We start from the raw sequence: 21,762 nt of genomic DNA, 5'->3' as shown, positions 1-21,762 counted from the left end.
ACTTAACTTGGACCAGAAATCTTCGGGTAGTTAGTCTATTCTTAATTCCTTGATCATACCTTCTCTACCTCAAAAGATTCCCTCGTGCCGGATACGGGTGCTCACACCTGTAATCCCAGCTACTCAGAAGGCAGAGATCTGATGACTGCAGTTGGAAGCCAGCCTAGGCAGTCTGTGAGACTCATATCTCCAATTAGCTACTAAAAAAATAATAAATAAAAAAATCTGGAAACTAGAGATATGGCTCAAGTGGCAGAGCACTAATCTTGAGCAAAAAAGCTCAATGACAGCACCCAAGTCCTGAGTTCAAGCCCTAGGACCAGCACAAGGAAAAAAAAAAAGATTATTCCTAATTGCCAAATCACCTCTTTTATCCGACACTTTTTACTTAACTTAAACTACAGAATTTACTGTCTACTAGTAAGTCACAAGTACCATAAGGTATGAGCCAACCTTACTAATTAAAACCCAGAAAAAATAATTTATTTTTTATTCATTATATAGAAAGCAAATGAAATTACCCAAGGGGTAAAACATCCAAAAAAAAATCACTTCTGTAGAAATGACTTTTTCCATTGTTCAGTGTTTTCTTTGTACTAAGCAGCCTATACACACACTTCTAAAAACACTAGAAAAAAAATAGCAGCAGGGTGGCATAGTTGTATCTTTTCTGCTTGTCTGTATTTTCTACATTCTCTCTATTATTATTTGGTAAGGGTTTGGTTCTTTTTTGTAAAGAAGCAATAATTTCAAAGGACAGAAATACCCATCATGGACCTAGATTCCAAGTGGTAGAGGAAACAAAATGAGAAGGCTAATTTGAAATAGGACTTTAGACGCAAATCTACTTATTAGCCTTGACAAAATTTATTTTTCATTTAGTAACAAACAAATCCACAAAAACAGATTAAATAGCTTATGGCAAAGCCTAAAAATTGTACATAAATTGCTTTGTTTGATAAGAGTATTGACTCTCAAGAAGACACAAACCAGAATAAAAGATAGCCCACTGAAACTTACATGAACCTAAAGGATAGCTCCCAGCATCTAAAACTCATTAAAACAATGAAAACAAATAAAGAAAAAAGGAAAGAAAGAAAGGGGCATACTAACTCCTAGTATTTTTCAATTCAAGAGGTCAATTGTGAAATACGACCCCAATATGTCAAGAAAATAGGACTTGTCTACTTTTGAGGTTTGGCATAAATATTTATGGAATTTCATGCTTCATAACTCTCCATGTTCTTACATTACGATTTTATTTCGTAAAAACACAAAGACAGAAGAGGAACCTTAAAAAGGTTCTCAGATGAAAAGCAATGGAAGGAAGCAGAGGGTACAAAGCCCAATATGGCTTCCTGACTTCTGTGGCGTGGTGACTTTGTGCTTTCCATTTGGTTTTCCATTAACTCTGATCTTTCTGAGATTTGAATTTGAGCTACAACAGAGTATCTCACTGCACAAGAACAAAACCTTGTTATAGCCCAGCAGTTCTATGAAAAGAAATAAAGGTGGTGTCATCAGTGGCAAATCCACCAGAAAAGCATTCTTTCCTTACCCACCTAGGATTCTGAATCAATCCACGACATAGGAATGGCAATTTCATTAAACCTAAGACCATTTCTAAAGTTCTATCAAAGACAATACAATGAAGGTTTCTACAAAGAAAATACATTAAGATTGAATGCTGAGATTATTAGAATTAATGACACACAATATGATAAACTTTAGATTAAATCAATACTGGTGCTGCTACCAAAATTTTTCTTTCTCTGACATGCTTTTCTGAAAGTTAACTGATTGTTGTGACATAGAGCTGAATGTTGTTTTCCTAATTATTAGCTAAAACACAAAGATACAAAACTACAAAGCCCAAAAGTAAATTACAGAGAACTTCAGCATCACATTAGGTAAAGTAGAAGAGAGACAAAGGGAGAAAGTAGAGAGAAAGACAGATGCTGCTGAAATCTCTGCTCCTTTCATTGCCACAATCAAGTTCCAACCCTCCAGTACATTGTCTACCAGGGTTTTACACTGTCACTTCTGTCCATGCACTTAGGACATATTCGTCAAAGCCACTCACCCATTGGCAGCTTGTGTTAATGTATCTTTTCCACAAGCACTTCAATATACTTTAAAAATTACTTGATTTTAAAAGGATTGTGGGCATGACTCAGTTGTACTATACTTACTAGCAAGTTCAAAGCCCTAAGTTCACATACAAAATAAAACCTAATTTAAAGCCTGGTATAAGTAATTCAATCAGCAAGCTAAGAACATTCTTCTGATACTAGAAACTAGTTAATGAAGTCAACATCTTAGGCATAAATCAATCAGAGATAATGAAGGTTACTAATAAGCTGCCTGGCTCAGGAAGCAAAAGCAAAATCCAAATCTTGTCATTTTTCAATTACACTGTATCATATTTACACACACTTAATAGACTTAGAAAGTTTGCTTTCTATAAATACTTCGTACATATTTCAATTAGCAACTCTAGAACAAACTCACAGGAACTTAAGAATATAGAGCTAACCACACCTTAATACTATTCCAAATAAACATATGTTAGACTTTGTTGAACTCATTATGGAGGGGGGGAAAACAGAGACACAGCTCCTTATATTGAAGATTTTTCAAATGCAGAGTTTACTTGTATTTTATTCCATACACTCTGTGTATTTCTCAAAACTCTCTTCAGAAAGCAGGCTTCCAATTAAGAATATCTAGTATATCTTTCTATACCACCATTTAAAATGGAACACTTTTACAAGTGAACAATTCATTTGTACATCAAGCCTGCCATCTTCTGGTTGCATATAAAACTGCACATCTGACAAACCAAACAGTAATTTACATTTTTAACCTACTTAAACTTTAAATTTTATCTATTTCAGTTAGGCATAAGTGTATCAAACTCTTTTTTAACAGTATTGGAATTTGAACTCAGAACCTTGTACTTTTGAGGTCAAATTTTTGTCCTTAAATTTTTTTTCCCACTTAAGAGCCAATATTAACAAGTTAACAAAAGGCAGCCTTGTGTATAAAAGCTGTTCACAGAATTTTATACAACCAAAGTTACGCCTGATATGGCTTTTTTCACTTTCGTACTTTCATAATACAAATGAGCCACAGCTTCACAGGGGATGACAAAAGCCCCATGCATAGATTTGTAGATTTCACTAGTATTAGGCCTGAACGAGGAGCAGCCTGCAACCACTGATAGGTCAGGTGATGGTGGATTTGTTTCACTACTGTAACAGCTTAGTCTCTATGGCCCAAAATATGTTATATACTTAAATATACACTATTTTAAGTATCAACTGAGTGTGGCTCAAAGAAAAATCATTATGTGAGGCCTTTCTGTACCAGCATCCATCTACCCACTGCAGTCCAAACCAAACCAACCAACCCTTTCTACTCTTACCCCACAAGGAAGTGGCACCTGTACCACCTTCAAAGACCTGTACCACCTGAAAATAGTTTATGTTCACCTGCACTTCCAGACAGCAAGTCTCTCCAACACAGCATTTCTGTCATGAAGTACTCACAATTACTTCCATGCTTCCTTCTAGGTAAGGTCAACAAAACAGGAAATGAAGCCAAGATGAGCAGAACAAGAGCAGCCAGTGAAAAAGGAATCCAGGTGAGCTGATAAAATAGTCTACGTAAGGAACGAACCAGAGATTTTTTTTATACTGAGGGTTTGAAAAGGTGGTAATGGGATCATTTTGTGGTTGTCATAGCTAACAGTTCCTAAGTTGGCCTGCATCATGTATCCCATGCCTTCACATGGAAATGAAAGATTCTCTGCTTCCAGGCTGGCAAGCTGGGCAAATGATCCCATTAGCACAGGGATATGGTCAGATGTATCAGCCAGAAAAGTACCTGACTCACCTGAGGCCCTGCTCCGGCTTCTGTGTGGCACTGCCCTGGGAACACCTCTATCTCCATTCACCTTTACAGACTAGCAGCTTCTGATGCAGTGTTATCGTGAACTTCCTCACCACATTTTCTTTTCTTCCCCTTGAGCCATAGTGAGTATTGAAGTCAGGGCCTTTGTACTTGCTAGGCATTCTTGAGCCATACTGCCAGCCCTCTTGGCTTTGTCTTTCAGATAGGGTCTCGTGTTTTTTGTCTAGGTTGGCTTCAGATCATCATCCTACTTATGCTTCCCAAGTAACTGGGATCACAGGCATGAACTACCATGCTCTGCTTATTTGTTGAGATAGGATCTTGCTAACTTTTTGCTAAGGCTGATCTGAAACCACCATCCAAGACTAGAAAAGGGCATACTACCAGCCTGTATGTGTGTGAGAACTGCCACATGTCACCTACACACACCTACACACCTATGCAACAGCTGCTTTTGTCTGCAAGAAACTTTCAGTAGTGTCCTTTCACTTCTAAAAAAAATTGACAGGGGGCTGGGAAGGTGGCTCAGTGGTACAGCACTTGCCTTGCATGCATGAGGCCCTGGGTTCGATTCCTCAGCGCCACATAAGCAAAAATAAAAGAGCTGGAAGTGGCGCTGTGGCTCAAGTGGTAGAGCGCTAGCCTTGAGCTGAAGAGCTGAGGGACAGCGCCCAGGCCCAGAGTTCAGGCCCTATGACTGGACCCAAAAAAAAAAAAAAAATTGACATGAACTAATCCACAAGTAGGATAAAATATAAAAACAGTCAGTGTTTCACACCTGTAATCCTAGCTACTTAGGAGGCTGGGTTCTAAGGATCAAGGTTCAAAGTCAGCCTGAGCCGGAAGGTCCATGAGACTCTTATCCCCAATTAATCACAAAGAGCTGGAAGTGGAGCTATGGCTCAAGTGGTAGAGCACTAACCTTGAGCACAAAAGCTCAGGGACAGCGCTCAGGCCCTTGAATTCAAGCTCTGGGACCAGCAAATTAAAAAAAAAAAAGTCAAATCACAAAAACCTTTTTTTTAAAAATTACTACTGCTGTAATATTACAGCATCATCCACACCACTAAAGGAAACCTGCTCCAATCTTGGATATAATTACAGATCCTTCTTCTCAGAGCACTTATTCTATGTGTGATGAAATCTGAGCTGTAAAATAATTGAAGTAGGGATTTAGAGATTTGGTACAGCAAACTTACTAATAAAAAGGGCACAAATGGGTCCCTCTTGCTGTGGTTACCTATTAAATCTTATTTGATCGATTTTCTTGTATTTCAAATTGCAAGCATAAGGTAGAAGATTGCAATTATACTTGTATTGATTCATCATTAAGATTTAATCAAGCTGCTTGCTACAAGAAATAGTTATTATTTTGACAGTGTTCCTTAGTTTCTGAGTTGTTTCCATGGTTGCTACAACAAAGGAACTGTGTGCATGCTCAATAACAACAAAATATGGTATTGTTTCTAGGCAACCTGCTTGCAACATAAGTTTGTATGAGAGCAATGTGTCATACAATGATGACCCCACTATGCTATTTCTTATTTCTAGGCTTCTATACCTTGCTGACCCCGGACAGCTTTTGTTTTCATTTTCTATTCCTTGTTATTTTACATATGAAAACCTATTTCCTCTAAATTCACCTGTTTATTCTATTTTTAGCATGAGTCAGAGTTTGTGTTTTAGGAAACTGAAACAAGTTACAAAAACAAGTTGATCAATTAAAGTCTCCATCAAGAAATGATTCCTATGGGTCTATGACCTTCTACTGGCCAATTCTCATAAGCTTGTCCAGGAACCATGGAAACTATTAACAGGTGCCAGATGCTAGGCCTTATTGCTTAAGGGACCAAAAATTCCTAAGAGGAGCAGAAAGGATGAAGATGAACATGCCCCAGAACTGCGTAACTCTAGTCCTATGGATACTTGTTTCCTAATTCCACAGTCCACTTCTCTCACCTCTTCTGCTCAGTAACCCATACAAGAAGGTTATTACATTTAAAAGGCTCACACTCATAAAAAAAAAAAACTTCAGATAACACAGGCATTAAAATATACAATGTTTGTTTTCTAAAACTGAAGAGATGAATCATTAGCGTGAAAAATCTAACTGCTGTATTGCCCTACCTTATTATAAGATCTCATATTTTCTTGGTAAGTCTAAAATACAGAAAGTTTAGCAACTGAAGAAAGCCTGTTCTTCAACATGAACACTAGGTGTGAGACACGTTTGGACTCCTATGACACGAGATAAATGCCAAGTTCATTATTTACTGCTTACTTCCAACAGCACACTGGGAAATGTAAGCCAAATTCAAAACCTAGGAAAAGATATCAGAAGTTGATCAGTACAAATGTAATTATAAAATAAAAACAGGGAATTTACAATCCCAGCTTCACAGGACACAGTTTAAGGCGACCCAAGGATAGTACTCTACCACCTGACCACCAGCTTCACTCCTGGCTCTTTGGTTAATTGGAAGTAAGAGTCTCACGGACTTTCCAGCTGTCTTTGAACCAAGATCTTCAGATCTCACCCTCCTAGGTTGAGATTACAAGTGTAAGCAACTGGCACCACACATCAAAAGAAATGTTATGACCAGGCTGGCCTCAGACAGTGAACCCCCAATTTCTATTTCCAAATGACCAGAATTGCAAGATGGAGCCCCTACCATACCTGGCTAAAAGAACTGCTTTTCTATTTTTAAATTAAATCAATTTTATAATACATAACATGTTTACCTTGATTTAAACATTGCAGAATAAAGGCTGGGATATGGCTCAGTGGTAGAGTGCTTATTTGAGCATACCCAAGGCCCTGAGTTCAAACTTCAGTACAAAAATAAATGGTAAGCTGGTGGCAGTGACTGATTCCTGCATGCTAGCTACTCATAAGGCTGAAATCTGAAGATCTTGGTTCAAAGCCAGCTTGGGCAAGAAAGCTCGTGAAACTCTTCCCATTAACTGCCAAAAAATTGGAAGTTATGGCTGACGGTGCCCAGGCCCTGAGTTCTAGCCTCAACACAAACACATAAATAAACGCATTGCACAATATACTCATGTGCTAAAATATCAGCAAGTATAAAAATTGTGCGCAATTTTTCTATCAGTGTAAAAGTAGGTTTAAGTCTTTTTAATTAATTCCTGTACCACAAAACGTGTTACTCACCACTTCTCCAGCAGAGGCAGCCAACATATGCTTCACAGGCATGAAACAGGAAGTTGAATCAGTATGCAAAAACCACTTCACATATTCATATGTGAGGAAAAATGCAGCAGCTGAAATGAAAACCAAGCCAGACTTTTACAAGAAATGGTTCTCAAAGTCCTGCGACAATAATTGTTAAATTATGAGATAAGGTAGAGAGATGATAAATGCATGCCTTTTTCCATCCTCACTCTTAAGAATTTACTGAACTCACATGCTTGACCCTGGACTTTGAAGAACTCAGAAAACATGATCTCTCCCCTCAGCTTAACAAAGAACCCAGCACTGCCATGCTGTACTGACAAGCCAATGAACAGTTTTTAGCTGACCTTTTAGAAAAGGATAAGGGTTTCTGTGATCCAAAGCATCATTACATATGTCCATTAAACTATCGTCTACACTGATTTATAAATAGGTTAAAACTGCAAACATTCTTTAACTTAAACTTACAGTGTTTTATGGACAGTTACTCAAAATAACCATGGCTACATTTTACTACCTCTGTTCACCTTTACAAAAAACAATCAACTATTTAATTAAAACCCGAAATCAAATCTCTACAAAGTGACCTCCAATTGCCATAAACAAATCATAGGAGTGCACAAGGGCTTTAAGACTTCCCATGTGTTATTAATGAAAAGATGTTTATCACCTCCATACAAGATAAGGCACAGAAGATAAAGAAATGAGAAATTCATCTTTGGAAGGTCATGAGAACACTTGGAAAAACAGCTTGATGGGGAAAAGCAGTTCTCTTTCCCAAAGTCAACAAGCTTATAAAGGGCCCTCAGCCTGCTCACGGGACAAGTAAGGAGCCCACTGGAGTGATTACTAACTCAGCAGTCCCAGACCATTCTGGTGTATGGGTCTTTGTATGGCTTTCCCCATTAAATTAGAGAGATAATCTCTCTCTTGCATTCAGCGGTAAATTCTGCAGCTATACGGAGCCCTACACTTACTCACTCCCAACCCAGGAAAAAAGGAGAAATACAGCAACAAAGTTCCTGGGTTTCATGAACTGCCTTAAGCCTGTCTATCTTACAGCTACTTTTAGATTATCTTCAGTCCTTTAGGAATACAAGTTCTAACACTCTTCCCCCGGCTGCTCCCAACAGAAGGCATCTACGAAGACTACTCTAGAAACGATGGCATAGAAGGCGCCAGGTGAAGCTGTGCACAAGGTCAAGCAAAGGAGAGGCCAGCTATTGGATACTAACAGACCTTTCTGGCCGTGTCCCCCCCCAAAAAAAAAGAACAAAAGACTAATCACTCTTTTCTACTATAAGCATACTGGAATAGACTCCATAGCACTACCTGCTCAAAAACAATGGATTTTTTAAACAGATAAAATAAAGTCAGAAAATAAGCTATACAAAAAAGGAATTTTGTTAGATAATGTTACATGCCATTCTGAAAATAAATCCCCTTATTTGGGCTAGACAGCGAGAGAGTATCAACATAAGACTTACCATTAGGAAAGGATCCAACAGCAGTAGAAGGAACACCAGCATATATCCCACGAAAGCCACCAGCCTTAGTGAATCCCTGAGGACTCTGAAGCCTGGTTTTAATGGTATCCAGAGGAAATAGTATCAAGTCAACTGAGGTACCTGCTACTCCTCCAGCCTTTAAAGAAAAAATGGGGTGGGGAGAAAAAAGGGTTGCAATAAGTAAGCTCACTGCCATGCAGGTTTTTCATACCTTCCAGTCCACAAGCTTTGCACAAAGGATTTTCTACCTTACTCTATTTTTTTCTAGACATATAACCATAGTCGTGATACATACATACATGCTAGCTATACATTTTGTATTGAATTTGCTTTCTAAATGAATGTTAGTGAATTAAGCTTTTTATTTTTTACTTGCCTGGTCCTGGAGCTTGAATTCTTCAATGGCCTTTTTCCTCACAGCTTGTGCTCTACCATTTGAGCTATACCTGCAGTCCCTAATTACACTGGGAATTTTTTGACAAGGTCTCAATTTATACCCCAATAGCCTGGACTTCGTGGGGGGAAAAAGCCATCTTTTCTATCAAAGTGGATCAAAGTACATCACTTCCATGTTGTTACAAGCTCATTAAGTTTTAGTTACATCCTATTCGAGTTCTTGACAAGCCATCCTGTTACAAACAAGCCCATTAAGTTCTTATTTCAGTTAAGTAAGTCATAGTCAAAAAAAAAAAAAAAAAAAAGCTTTTGACCTTTTTAGCCCATCACCAGGAGATCTGAGTTCAAGCTTTTAAGCTTTTTCAGCAGAGGGGCAGTGCCTGCTGTGTTAGGGATAAATAGGGAGCAGCCCGCCTGCTGTGTGTGCTTGCTTGCCTAGATTTTGGCTAATGGTGCGCTCTTCTGTGCAGAAGTAAACTTTGCCTTGCTGAAACTATTCTTTGTGTCTTGGTGGTGACTACAGTGTGTCTTGGAGAGTATTTTTATAACAACTTTGATCCTATTTGTGCTCCCATGCATCACTAACATGACAGAAGTGCCAAGGCACGCAGCCCGTGCCTGGCCCCTCTCTCCTTCCCTGTATCTTGGGATGATAAGCATCCACCACCACTCCAGGCACTGGTAGAGAGATCTGTGAATCCTCCCCTCTACTCACTCAAACCTTGAACCCCATCACCTGGGCTCTACCACCCAAATAGCTAGGATTACAGGCTTGAGCCTGTAATGGGAATTTTTAACTAAACTTCCTTTTTCTATTTTTTATTCCTATCATATGAATATATCACTTCTTTAAATTATTATTTTAAAAAGCTTAAAAATCTAATTAGAGATGTCGCATGGTTCTCAGGATGGAACTCCAGGCCTTGTACATGCTAGACATGCATTCTACTACTGAGCTATATCCCCAGTCAAACTTTAGAGATGCTTTAGTCCAACTTCCCTGTTATACAGATGAAGAAACTGAATTAAAATAATTCATAACATAAGTTAGAGTTATTTCCACATAGCTGAGTAACATAAATTTTTCCTGTTTATTAGAAAGCTGCATAACATTCTGTAAGGATGGACCTTAATTTACTTGGCTATTTTTCTTGGAAGAATGATTTAGTCCATTAGGGTCCTTCAGTAAATCACCTTGTACATATAAAAAATAAAAATTCACATTTAAAAAACCACACATTCCATGACACAGAAAAAGAAGCAACACTACTGTTCAAACATACAGTCAAAGTTCAAATTCAGCCATGTCCATGCTTTAAGTTTACAAAATACCAGATGGTACAAAGCTTGGTGCCTCCCCAATACCGTAAATGTTCTGCCTGGTATTCACTATAAAACTAATGTGAGAGTTAACTGGAAAAATTAAATGCCCTAATAATGCCTATTTTTAACAAAAGTAAATTACTAAAAAATCAGTTTACACTAGAAAATTACCATAGCTATTAATACTGTAATTCTATATAATCAGCCTGAGACATGAAAATAATTTCAGAGACTAAGAAGATCTACTCAGTGGATGAACTAAAAATATCACTGAAAGAGCACAGAGAAATGCCTGCATAAAAGGACAATGAGAAGTGAAAAGGATCATGGGGTAGAGGACACCATAATGAAACCCACCAAACAGTCTGAAAAGAAGGGGGAAAGGGCAAAGGGAAAATATGGGATCATAATAAAGGGGATGAACTTGTTCAAAGCACACTATATGGATCTATAGAACTATCACAATGAAAGCTCTTCATACTACTTATTTATGCCAACAAAAAAAATTTAAAAAGATAACCACGATAGGAACAAGGGCAGGCAAATGTAGCCTGAAGACTTGGAAAGCATGGGTGTAAGAATCACCTGAACCCAGGACTTTGAGATTCTACCCTACCCCAAAAAAGGAATAACTACTACTTCCCACTGGACACACACACACACACACAGACCACTTTTCTCAGTCCTAGGAAAGGACTGAAAGTGTAGGAACCAAAAAAAAAAAAAAAAAAGCTACCTTTTTCACATTCTTCTCATTTATTTTTAAGGGTTTTTATAAGATTCAGCAAGTAAATGAAATCATTTGTCTGCTTTTTCATTTTCTTAATACATGAGAAGAATAATATCTGCTGTGAATGTCTGACAATTCTGTGAAAAAAACTTTTTTAATCTTATTGTGATTTTCTCTTTAATCTTAGAAGAGGGTTCAGAGAAATACTTGAGGGCTGCTGCTAAGTTGTAATCAATAAGCTACTGTCTTAACCTTCTCGGCTACTTTGTAGGCATTGATTCTTTACCCCTTCTTTCATCAAAATCCTTATCTTCTGAGAGTAAAATGGCCAGATTCAATCTACTTATCTAGTAAAACATGAATCAAAAGTTACTAATTGCTTTTGTGGATTTCAAGCTTCTGTAACTAAAGTCACTTAAATTCATAAGAACAGAAGACAAGCTAGGTGGCAATGTCTCACACCTGTAATCCTAGCTAATCTGGGGGTTGTGATTTGAGGATCGGGGTTTGAAGCCAGCCTGGGTAGGAAAAGCCATGAAGCTCTTCTCTCCAATACACTGCTCAGAAAATACTTATGTGGCATTGTGGCTTCAGTGGTATAGCATTAGCCTTGAGCAAAAAGAAGCTCAGGGACAATGCCTAGGCCCTGAGTTCAAGCCCCAGGAACAGGGCACCCCCCCCCAAAAAAAAAAAGAATAGAAAACAAGATAGGCACTGGTAGCTCACGCTTATAATCCTAGCTACTTAGGAGGTTAAGATCTGAGGATCTTGGTGAAAGCCTGTTATCTCCAATTAACCACCAGCAAACTAGAAGTGGACTGTGTGTGGTTCAAAGTGGTAGAGTGCTGCTCTTGAGCAAAAAAGCTCAGGGACAGCACCCAGGCCTTGTAGTCAAGCCCATGACCAACAACAACAAAAGACAAGCCAGGCACTGATAGCTCACATCTGTAATCCTAACTATACTAATGAGGCTGAGATCTGAGGGTCGTGGTTGGAAGCAAGCTTGATCGGCTTCCCCACCTCCTCACCCGCCCTCCCAATCTGTGAGACTCTTATTTCCAATAAACTGCCAAAAAAAAAAAAAAAACCCTCAGAAGTGGAGCTGTGAAGTGGAGCTGTGAAGTGGAGCTGTGGCTTAAGTGGCAGAGCATCAGCCTTGAGCAAAAAAGCTGGGAAACCGAGTTCAAGGCCTAGTACCAACACACACACACACACACACACACACACACACACACACACACACACACACACACACACACACACACACACACACACACACACACACACACACACACACACACACACACACACACACACACACACGACATCTAATCTAAAGAATAAGAATTCCTATATTCCTATATTTACCACACCAAATATTTAAAATTTAAACAAAACCCACAGAATGCCCCTAATTTTTTTTTCTTTTTTGGGGTCCGGTCATGGGGCCTGAACTCTGGGCCTGGGAACTGTCCCTCAGCTCTTCAGCTCAAGGCTAGCACTCTACCACTTGAGTCACAGCGCTACTTCTGTGTTTTTTCTTTTTTGCTTATGTGGTGCTGAGGAATCGAACCCAGGGCCTCAGGCATGCAAGGTAAGCGCTCTACCACTGAGCCAACTTCCCAGCCCAGAATGGCCCTAATTTTTATCAATATTGTCTTGACTATAACTGCACAAACATCAATTGGATTATAAGAAATTATCAAATTCTTTTGTTCTTTAGTTCCTTATGGTCATTTGTCAAAAAGCCTATCAAGCAAGTGGTTAATTTCAAGATTTACACTAAAAAATTATAAAAGTGACAAAATCCAAAGAAATAGAATAACCTGGATAACCATGCTACAGTAAATCAACTAAACAAGATCCCAAATTTAAGCAGATAAAACACACAGCCTTCTGGACGGTCAAAAATAAGACTTCTAAACTATGAAAATGGAACAAGGAAATCTGCTGAAGACACTGTTTCTTACACAGAAGGGTACAAGGAATGTGATGCAGGGATGAAGTTGATTAGAATACATTGTTAACATGTATGGAGATGTAACAATAATATCCTAACCCCTCCTGTATTACTGATATAAGTCAATACTTTTAAAAAAATGCATGCCCTTCCTAAGAAATGTAAAAAGTGCCTCCAGGTTATAAATAGCAAGTGTTTGATTAGTGCTATGAAATTACTCAAGGAATTCAAAAAGGTCAAGAACTAGGCAGCTAAGCACAAAAACAGGAAAAAAAATTACCACTGCTCAAACCCAAGACAAAACTCAAACCACCTGAATAATTTAACTAAGGAAAATCAACAGCCACCAGCCTGAACATCTAACAAGAACAAGATATAACTTTATTATAGCTTCCCAGTGGAGCCAGTCCTCCTGACATTCTGTTTCTTCCACAACCAAGAGGTCACCAGCGATTTGCACCACCACTCCCACTGGCCTGTGATCCTTACTTCCTTCCCCAGCTTCACAGCACTGCTACCCACTCTACACTAAACACAAACTCACTGGTGTAGAATGTAAATGTTACCTTGCCAGTTTCCAGGCTAACAGTCTCAAGAAAGAACAGAGCTGGGAATGTGGCTTAGTGGTAGAGAGCTTGCTTAGCATGCATGAAGCCCTAGGTTTGATTCCTCGGTACCACATAAACAGAAAAGGCTGGAAGTGGGGCTGTGGCTCAAGTGGTAGAGAGCTAGCCTTGAGCAAAAGAAGCTCAGGGACAGTGCCCAGGCCTAGAATACAAGCCCCAGGACTGGCAAAAAAAAAAAAAAAAAGGGGGGGTGGGGGGGGAGGGAACCCAACAGAGCCTTCCAGGTTTCATACTTGAACTATGACCAGTTCCTTCTTGCTACCCTTTTATCGCCTATCTTCTGATTTTCCTTATTTCAGAGACCTGCTATAGATACTCCCTATGTCTCCATTTCTGGTAGTAGATTTCCTTGTTTCTAAGCCCTAGTCAAAAATTTAATATTATAGTTGAGTATCTTGACTATATGTTCAATATCTGCCCCACTAGATTACACTAGACCTACATTTTAATTACCAATGTTCCTATCATCAGTACACAGAAGGTACTCAATGACTACAGCAAGGGGTTACTATCTCCACTTTTAGAAAGTATTACAAATCAATCTTTAAAAAAAAAAAAAAGTGCACTGAATTGGCCAAGCCAATCCCCCAAATAAAAATAAATACATATAAGCCAGGGTCAGTAACAAAGACTTGTGGTTCCTGACAATCAGGGAACTAGTGCTTACCTAGATAGTATAATAATCTGAATTCAAATAATAATGATAACATGGCAAAAAAGCAGAGCTAGAAGCATAGCTCAAGTGGTAGGACACCAGTTAGACCTCAAACATGAAGCCTTGAGTTCAAACACTACCACCAGAAGGAAAAAAAAAAGAAAAAAAGAGGAAAAAAGTCAGCTATCTGGACAAAAGTTACCCATGGGTTTGCGGAAACTGAACCATGCTATGCATGGCAGGAACAACTCAGCATTAACTGAAAACCTAAGGGAAATACTAACATTCAAACTGCTTTAGAACAGTTTCATCACTTGAAGTTATGTTTTATTTAAGTAGAATAGCAAACCTATATGACTTGGAGCTATGAAAAATTTGCACAAGCACCTGTTAAAGTGCTAGGTAAAAAACTGTTCCTTGGGGCTGGGAAGGTGGCTCAGCGGTAGAGTGCTTGCCTTGCATGCATGAGGCCCTGGGTTCGATTCCTCAGCACCGCATAAGCAAAAAGAAAAATGCTGGAAGTGGCGCTGTGGCTCAAGTGGTAGAGCACTAGCCTTGAGCTGAAGAGCTGAGGGACAGTGCCCAGGCCCAGAGTTCAGGCCCCACGACCAGACCGCAAAAAAAAAAAAAAAAAAACTGTTCCATCTCTATTTGCAATTATATAACTGAAGTTTTCTATTTTTCACTGCTAGAGATTGAATCTAGGACCTCAAGCAAGCTAGATAAGGCTCCACTGATGTAAACTACACCATTACACCTACTTTCTATTTAACATCTGCCTTCAATTAGACCCTAAGTCCATGAAGACTGGGAGAATATCTGTAACAGACCATAAATTGATGAAGGCACAGTTTCTCTGAGGCATTCTATAGCCAACACCAGGGCAATGAAGCAAATATAACTGTCTGAACAGAAGATACTCAACTTGTAAAAGTGGGATAATTGGGAGTGTAAATTTACCTTTATTTGAAATTTCACTAATGTTATTCATATTTTATCCGTGTAAAAACTGAATTGATTTAAGCAACTTTCAACATATACTATTAGGATTTGGAAGTGGAAAGTACAGTAAAAAGTCACTTACCACTAAATTACCAAATTCTAAAACATTCCAAGTATTGAAAGAGAGGAAAAAAGAGCTTGCCTAGGCAATCAGGGCAAAAGCCCTCCCCCGCACCCCCCTCCCAGGTTCTACATCCCATACCAAGGCCTTCAGCTGTCCCCTCCATAGGCACCTATAGATCACATCACCAGGACCTTCAGCAGTCATGCTTTCCAGCCCTTGGGCAACAGTATCATGGCCCATTGTCACTGGAAGACTTGTACAGGAAGAACAGTCTAATGAACAAATATCCAATCAGACAGGCTACACAACACATGGAGAACACAGCAGCCTGCATGGAGCTTCTCACTGGGTCTGAGGACTGATTGTGCCTACTAGCTGTCCAATGATCTCAAGAGTCATGTGGTTATCTCCTAGAGACAATCTTTCCATCCATCCATTCCCATAATACCCTGAACCTAGCTCACCTATCATTTATCCTAGCAGTTATTTTACTACTGTCTCCAACATCTGATCCTTTTATTAGGTATGTTGTTTACCACTCTCTCTAACACCTGCACTCACATACTTAGGTGAATAAAAGCTTCAAGGCTGCCATGTGCCACATGAGAGGCATTTTTCTGAAGTACAGTGCTCATTGTAGGCCTCTGTCCACTTCTCCACAATGAAAACATAGTCCGCCAACCTGCCTTATTGACTGCTGCACCAAGTGTCCTTGCCGATTATGCTCTAACAGAGACGCAACCTTGGCACTTGCTCACTTAATTTCGGATGTTAAAACGTGTGGCTTCCTCTTTTCCTAGGGGATTAAACAGGTGACACTCAAGAGTCCACAGCCCGGTCGTTTGTGCTCCTCAGTATTTCCTCAAAGCCTCAGCTTTTAGCAGGACAGGTGGGCTGGCGAGGCACTAAAGGAATGACTGGAAGTGTCGCTTTCTAAAACGGAGAGAAAGCTCAGCACGGCCTGGGCCGGAAGAGCTGTGAGCGACCTGGGCGAGGCTTTGCCCGTGTGTGCGCTGGGTTCCTGTATTTAATATCTCAATCAAAACGGCGGTGTTCGAGGGAGAGGAGCGTGAGGAGAGTCAGACACCCTCCTTCCCCTCGCTGACGCACGGACGGGAACGGTGCGGGAGCGGGACTGGCGTGCGGACCAGGACGGGCGTGCGGGACCAGGACGCGCGCGCGGGACCAGGACGGGCGCGCGGGACCAGGACGGGCGCGCGGGACCAGGACGGGCGCGCGGGACCAGGACGCGCGCCGGACCAGGACGGGCGCCGGACCAGGACGGGCGCGCCGGACCAGGACGGGCGCGCGGGACCAGGACGCGCGCGCCGGACCAGGACGCGCGCGCCGGACCTGGACGCGCGCGCCGGTCCTGGACGGGCGCCGGACCCGGACGCGCGCGACTTCCACACTCGGCCCCGCGGCTGCCAGTGACCCCAGGAGAGGCCAACGCGCAAAACCGGAAGCCAGCTCCCCGCGGAGACGCTCCTACCGGCTCCACTGCCGGACTGTGGTCATCCAAGCAACCCAACCCAGTGCCCCGCACTCACCACCAGCGAGGCAGTGAACCCCGGCCCGTCCATGGTTCCCGCAATCCCGGTCAAGACCGAAACCCGAGACCGAGCAGAAGGTGGTGGAGGACTCGTGCGCTGGGCGCCGCCATCTTGGGGGCGGGACCAAACGTAACCACTTCCGGAGCCTAGTGACGTCAGGCCACAACAACTGCACGTGCAACCCGAAGGAAAGAAGGGGCGGGGCTTTGAGCGGAGGGAGGGGGCGGGGCCTGGGGCGGTATTCCCGAGCCAAATCTCGCGTCTCTTCGGGAGACGCCTAGGACTGCGGGTGGAATCGGACCAGTTCTCGCGAGCACACGAGACTGGCTAGGCTCTCGGAGAAGGGGGTCAAGGGCAAGGTTGACTCTGAATTGTCAAGTCCGGAAGGGGAGCAGTTGGTCCTGACCAGTGCACGCCTCTGGCTGCACTGGGTGCCAAAGTCGAGAGCAGTGATTTTATTTTTTTTTTAATTCAGAATCCAAATCAGCTCTTCATCTGCAGTGTTTCTTTGGTCTTGTCTTTTACAAACGGTGTTGGGATGTCTAGTATGTTAACTCAGTAAATGAAAGCGAAAAATGCTTCGGGAAAATCCTTGACCTAAAGATTGGCACCCTCCACTTCTCATTTACTTCATTTTAAATTATTTACAGAGGAGAGTTTCAAAAGTGGTTTCTAACTGCTAGAAAGGGGAGAAGGTGGAGGGGGTAGGGTATACAGTCAAACAAGGACTATGCGTCTAGCCCAGGAGTAGAGCATCGGTTTGCCTGACAGGTGTAAGGCCCTGGAAGTTCAAAGGGTCCCAAAACAAAGAAATGATAAATGCTTAAGAAGATGAAAATGTTCATTACTCTGATTTGACTGTTGCATGCATGTATGAATTACCATGCATAAATGTATACCACTGGTCATATAAATATGTGCTGTTATTATGTCAAAGATAAAATGGATTAATAAAAAGAATTGCTCAAATATTTATTGGTAGACTGGGTGCTAGTAGTTCATGGCTGTAATGAGTGACTCAAGAGGCTGAAGTCTGAGGACTGTGGTTCAAAGCCCAGGCAAGAAAGATATTAAGACTCTGAGCAATTAACGATAAGCACCACAAGCAGCCCCCCCCTCAAAAAAAAGAAAAACAGGAAATGGAGCTGTGTCCAGTAGAGTACCAGCCTTGAGTGAAAAAGCTAAGGAACCACACCCAGGCCTTGAGTTCCAGCTGCAGGATCATCACACTTACACATATTTACTAGTTCATCTTATTCAGATTTGTACCCATGTGTACACCTTGAAGTCCATGTCATTAAGTAGTTTTTGGAGTAGAACTACCTTTACATGCACAAAAAACTCCCTAACACTCCATATATATGAAGGGTACACATCTCAGACATAGTGCCAGATGACTGGTGGCCATTTTCCCAGTTTTCATCCCTATGAGGTGGGCACCGTTGCCATCCTTATTTTAACTTAAGTGGCCAACCCAAAGCTACATTGGAAATTCGCTTGGTGCATTCATCATCTTTCCTCAAGAGGCTCACAGTAGCCTTAGACAACTCTTTGTCAAGGCTTTATACAATCCATCCCCCATACTGCTGTTATGCTTCTAGAATCTTTATCCTCTTCTAGATAAAAAGATCTGCAGATGAGTCGCAGAGTAATTTAGGTGTTAGATGGGTTTCACAGTCTAAGATATCATCTAAGGAATTTAGGCATAACTTCTCCAAGTTTGAGCTTTCTACTTATAGCCCAATAGATTGTGCACTTTCAGACCTCCTTGTTTTCGAATAGTGTTTCCCCAGAAGACTTTTCTCCCATACTTCCTGCAGAATATAGCCTTTGGCCCCATACTAGTTCATTTCTTCAAGACCAATAGGAGAATCTCTATTGCTGTTGTCTCTTTTAAGGGCCTATACAAGGACAATTTTCCTTTTGACCAACTCAAAGTCAATTGTTTAGGAACCTAATTTACATATGCAAAATCCCATTTGCCATATCATGCAATGTAATCATGATAGCAATATCCCATCATACATCACACTCTTGCTCAGGCTCAAAGGGAACAATTATACAACATTAGTACGTAAAGAAGCAGGTATTTCAGAGCTATCTTAGAATTCTACCAACCATATTTTCCAATATGCCCTAACTGGCAGCCTCTTGAAAGGCCACCATGGTACTATCAGTTTGCACTAATATTTCCCTGAGTCCTTCCACCTTTCAACTACTCTATGGTATCAAGGCACCACTACAGTTCAGGAATTTCAGCAGCACTCCATCTCCAGATATTAAAATCTGTATCACTCATCTATTTCTGTCTAACAAATTAGCAGCCTGAAACAACAATAAATCTTTTATTATGCTAGACTGAGGGACTCAATCTTCATTGCCTACTGACTGACAGCCTCCCTTAGCAACCTGCTACATGAGCATCTCCACGTGGGGACTGGAAACGTGGGCCCTGACTTCCATCAGAGTAAGTGATCAAGACACTCAGGTGGAAGCCACAGTCTCAGTTTGAGGGTGTAGCTCAGTGATACATTGTGCACTTAGCATGTGCAAAGTCCTAGATTAAAACCTCCATTGTCTCCTTCCCATTAATCTAACCTCTGAGGTAACAGTTCATTTCTGTTGCCAGCCCACAACAGCATGAATACAAGGCAACAGGACTCATCGGTGAGTAGTCGGGGGAGCAATATATAATTTATAGAGGCACAGAACTAAATCAGTGAAGAATAATTATCTTGGGGTTCATTAAAAGGATGCATCTGTTTTATGCTCACATTGCTTTGGCCATTTCTAATGAATAATGGCTACTGCTGCAACTATCATTATTATATAAGTCTTTTATTGCTGACCTGTGTCCAGCTGACAGCTACTCACTACTGCTTAATTCTTCAGCCATCTCCATGAGCAAGTTGAAATATGCCTGCCTAGGCTGCACAAAGAATGATTCCATAACCTTTCATAATTGGATTCTGTTCAATATTTGACCTAAGAAGTTCTGGTTAGGGATATATATATACATATATAGTATATATACACACACACATATATATCAGGATACAATGTACTTCAGCTAATTTTCATTCTGACAAAGATTTCTACTCTACCTATTGTAGCAATTATTCTAAAACCATGAGCTTTTGTGCAATGAGTATCCATCAGGTGCTTGTCACCCTATCCCCTGAAATATGACACAGAAGTATCCTTGCTGTAATTATTTCCTCTATTAAAATGGTAGTAGATAATTTCAGACCACCCTGATGACTCTTCGCTGACACTGATTATGACAGCAAATGATGTTTCCTGGCCCTAACTATTGTTGTATTCCAGGACAAAATGCATTTTTTTCTTTGCAATAAAAGAACTAAGAAGAAAATGCAAAAGTGTGTGTGTGTGTGTGTGTGTGTGTGTGTGTGCGCGCACGTGTGTGCGTGTGTGTGTGTGTGTGGCTGGACAAGTGTATTAATACTTGAGCCATGCTTCTAACCTTCATTTAAACAAATTTAAACCAAAATGTCAACCGCTAACTGACCTATGGTTTCCCAGCTATGCACAAATAAGAACTTTTATCTAATAATAATGATTTTTTTTGGGTCCGGTCGTGGGGCCTGAACTCTGGGCCTGGGCACTGTCCCTCAGCTCTTCAGCTCAAGGCTAGTGCTCTACCACTTGAGCCACAGCGCCACTTCTGGCTTTTTTCTTTTTGCTTATGTGGTGCTGAGGAATCAAACCCAGGGCCTCATGCATGCAAGGCAAGCGCTCTACCACTGAGCCACCTTCCCAGCCCCAAGAACTTTTATCAATCTTTATTATTTTTCAAAAAGTGCTTGCCTCAATCGTCTGTTTATAGGCATCTTTTTTTCTTTATAAGTATCTCACTCTTCCAACTTGATTTTTCTCATGGTTCTACTATCTTTGTGTTAAAAAGCCTGCCTGTAGTCAACATCTGATTTATTCTTTTTTTACTATTTTTTTATTGTGAAAATACTGTACAGAGGGGTTACAATTACATGGGCAAGGTAGTGAGTACATTTCTTATCAAGCATTGTTGCCTCCTCCTTTGTTTCCCCTTCCCATCCCTTCCCATCAACCCCTCCCCCCCCCAAAGTTGTAAAGTTCGTTTTTCAACATAATGACTTGTACATCTCATTGTTGCAATAGGTCCACCTGTATCCCTACTTAAACAATTTGTTTTTTCCCTTCCCCTCCACAAATTGTACCAACATCAGATACAATGAAAGCAGGGGTTATACTGTAGGGGAGGGACATACGAAGCAACAAAGAAATCATCTTATAAATATGTTAGAAACAATCGCAAGAAAGAAAAAAAACATTTGAATACTTGTCTTGGGGTTCATTTCACCTAACATCACCTTATCTGACCTTTTCTGCTTGTCTCAGACATATACTAGTTATTGCAAATAAGGGAAACCATGGGACCTATGTTTCTTTGGGCCTGGCTTACTTCACTTAATATAATTTTTTCCAAGTCTTTCCATTTCCTAACAAATGGGGCAATGTCATTCTTTCTGATGGAGGCATAGAAGTCCATTGTGTATATATACCACATTTTCTTGATCCATTCATCTACTGAGGGGCATCTGGGTTGGTTCCATATCTTACCTATACCAAGCCATCACTAAGTCCTTCGGAGACTACCCGCTTTCCTTCTCTATAAAACACCTTGGCTTAGACCTTCAAAAGTAACCTCCCCTCTTCTCTCCTTCCCTCCCTCTCTCTCCTCCCTCCTCTCTTCTCTCTCCTCCCCTCCACTTCCTTCCTCCTTCCCCTCCTTCCTCCTCTCTTCTCTCTCCTCCCCTTCTCCTCCACCTTCCTCCTTCCC

At 40.8% G+C, this 21,762-nt stretch overlaps 1 protein-coding gene across 3 annotated transcripts in view; it reads right to left on the bottom strand.

Moving 5' to 3' along the window:
- Slc25a26 (solute carrier family 25 member 26) overlaps positions 1-17,069 on the bottom strand; it is an 83,791-nt gene extending 66,722 nt beyond the window's left edge. For 2 of the 3 annotated variants that reach the window (XR_011371166.1, XM_070018918.1), the window contains exons 1-3: positions 16,920-17,068; positions 8,593-8,749; positions 7,085-7,194 (exon numbers count right to left, since the gene is read on the bottom strand). Coding sequence is in view for 2 of the 3 variants with exons in the window: in XM_070018918.1 (XP_069875019.1) it covers positions 7,085-7,194; positions 8,593-8,749; positions 16,920-16,952 (300 nt within the window). In the remaining variant the exon portion in view is untranslated. Of the gene's footprint in view, positions 1-7,084; positions 7,195-8,592; positions 8,750-16,919 lie in introns of all 3 variants that reach the window. The other variant, XM_070018919.1, reaches the window with a different exon arrangement.
- Between the last annotated feature and the right edge of the window lie 4,693 nt (positions 17,070-21,762).

Source organism: Dipodomys merriami, unplaced genomic scaffold (assembly GCF_024711535.1).
Source record: "Dipodomys merriami isolate MVZ:Mamm:240054 unplaced genomic scaffold, mDipMer1.0.p SCAF_13, whole genome shotgun sequence".
In the NCBI taxonomy this organism is placed as follows: Eukaryota; Metazoa; Chordata; class Mammalia; order Rodentia; family Heteromyidae; genus Dipodomys; species Dipodomys merriami.
The sequence above is the reverse complement of the archived record's forward strand: the minus strand, read 5'-3'. Positions and strand labels throughout refer to the sequence as shown.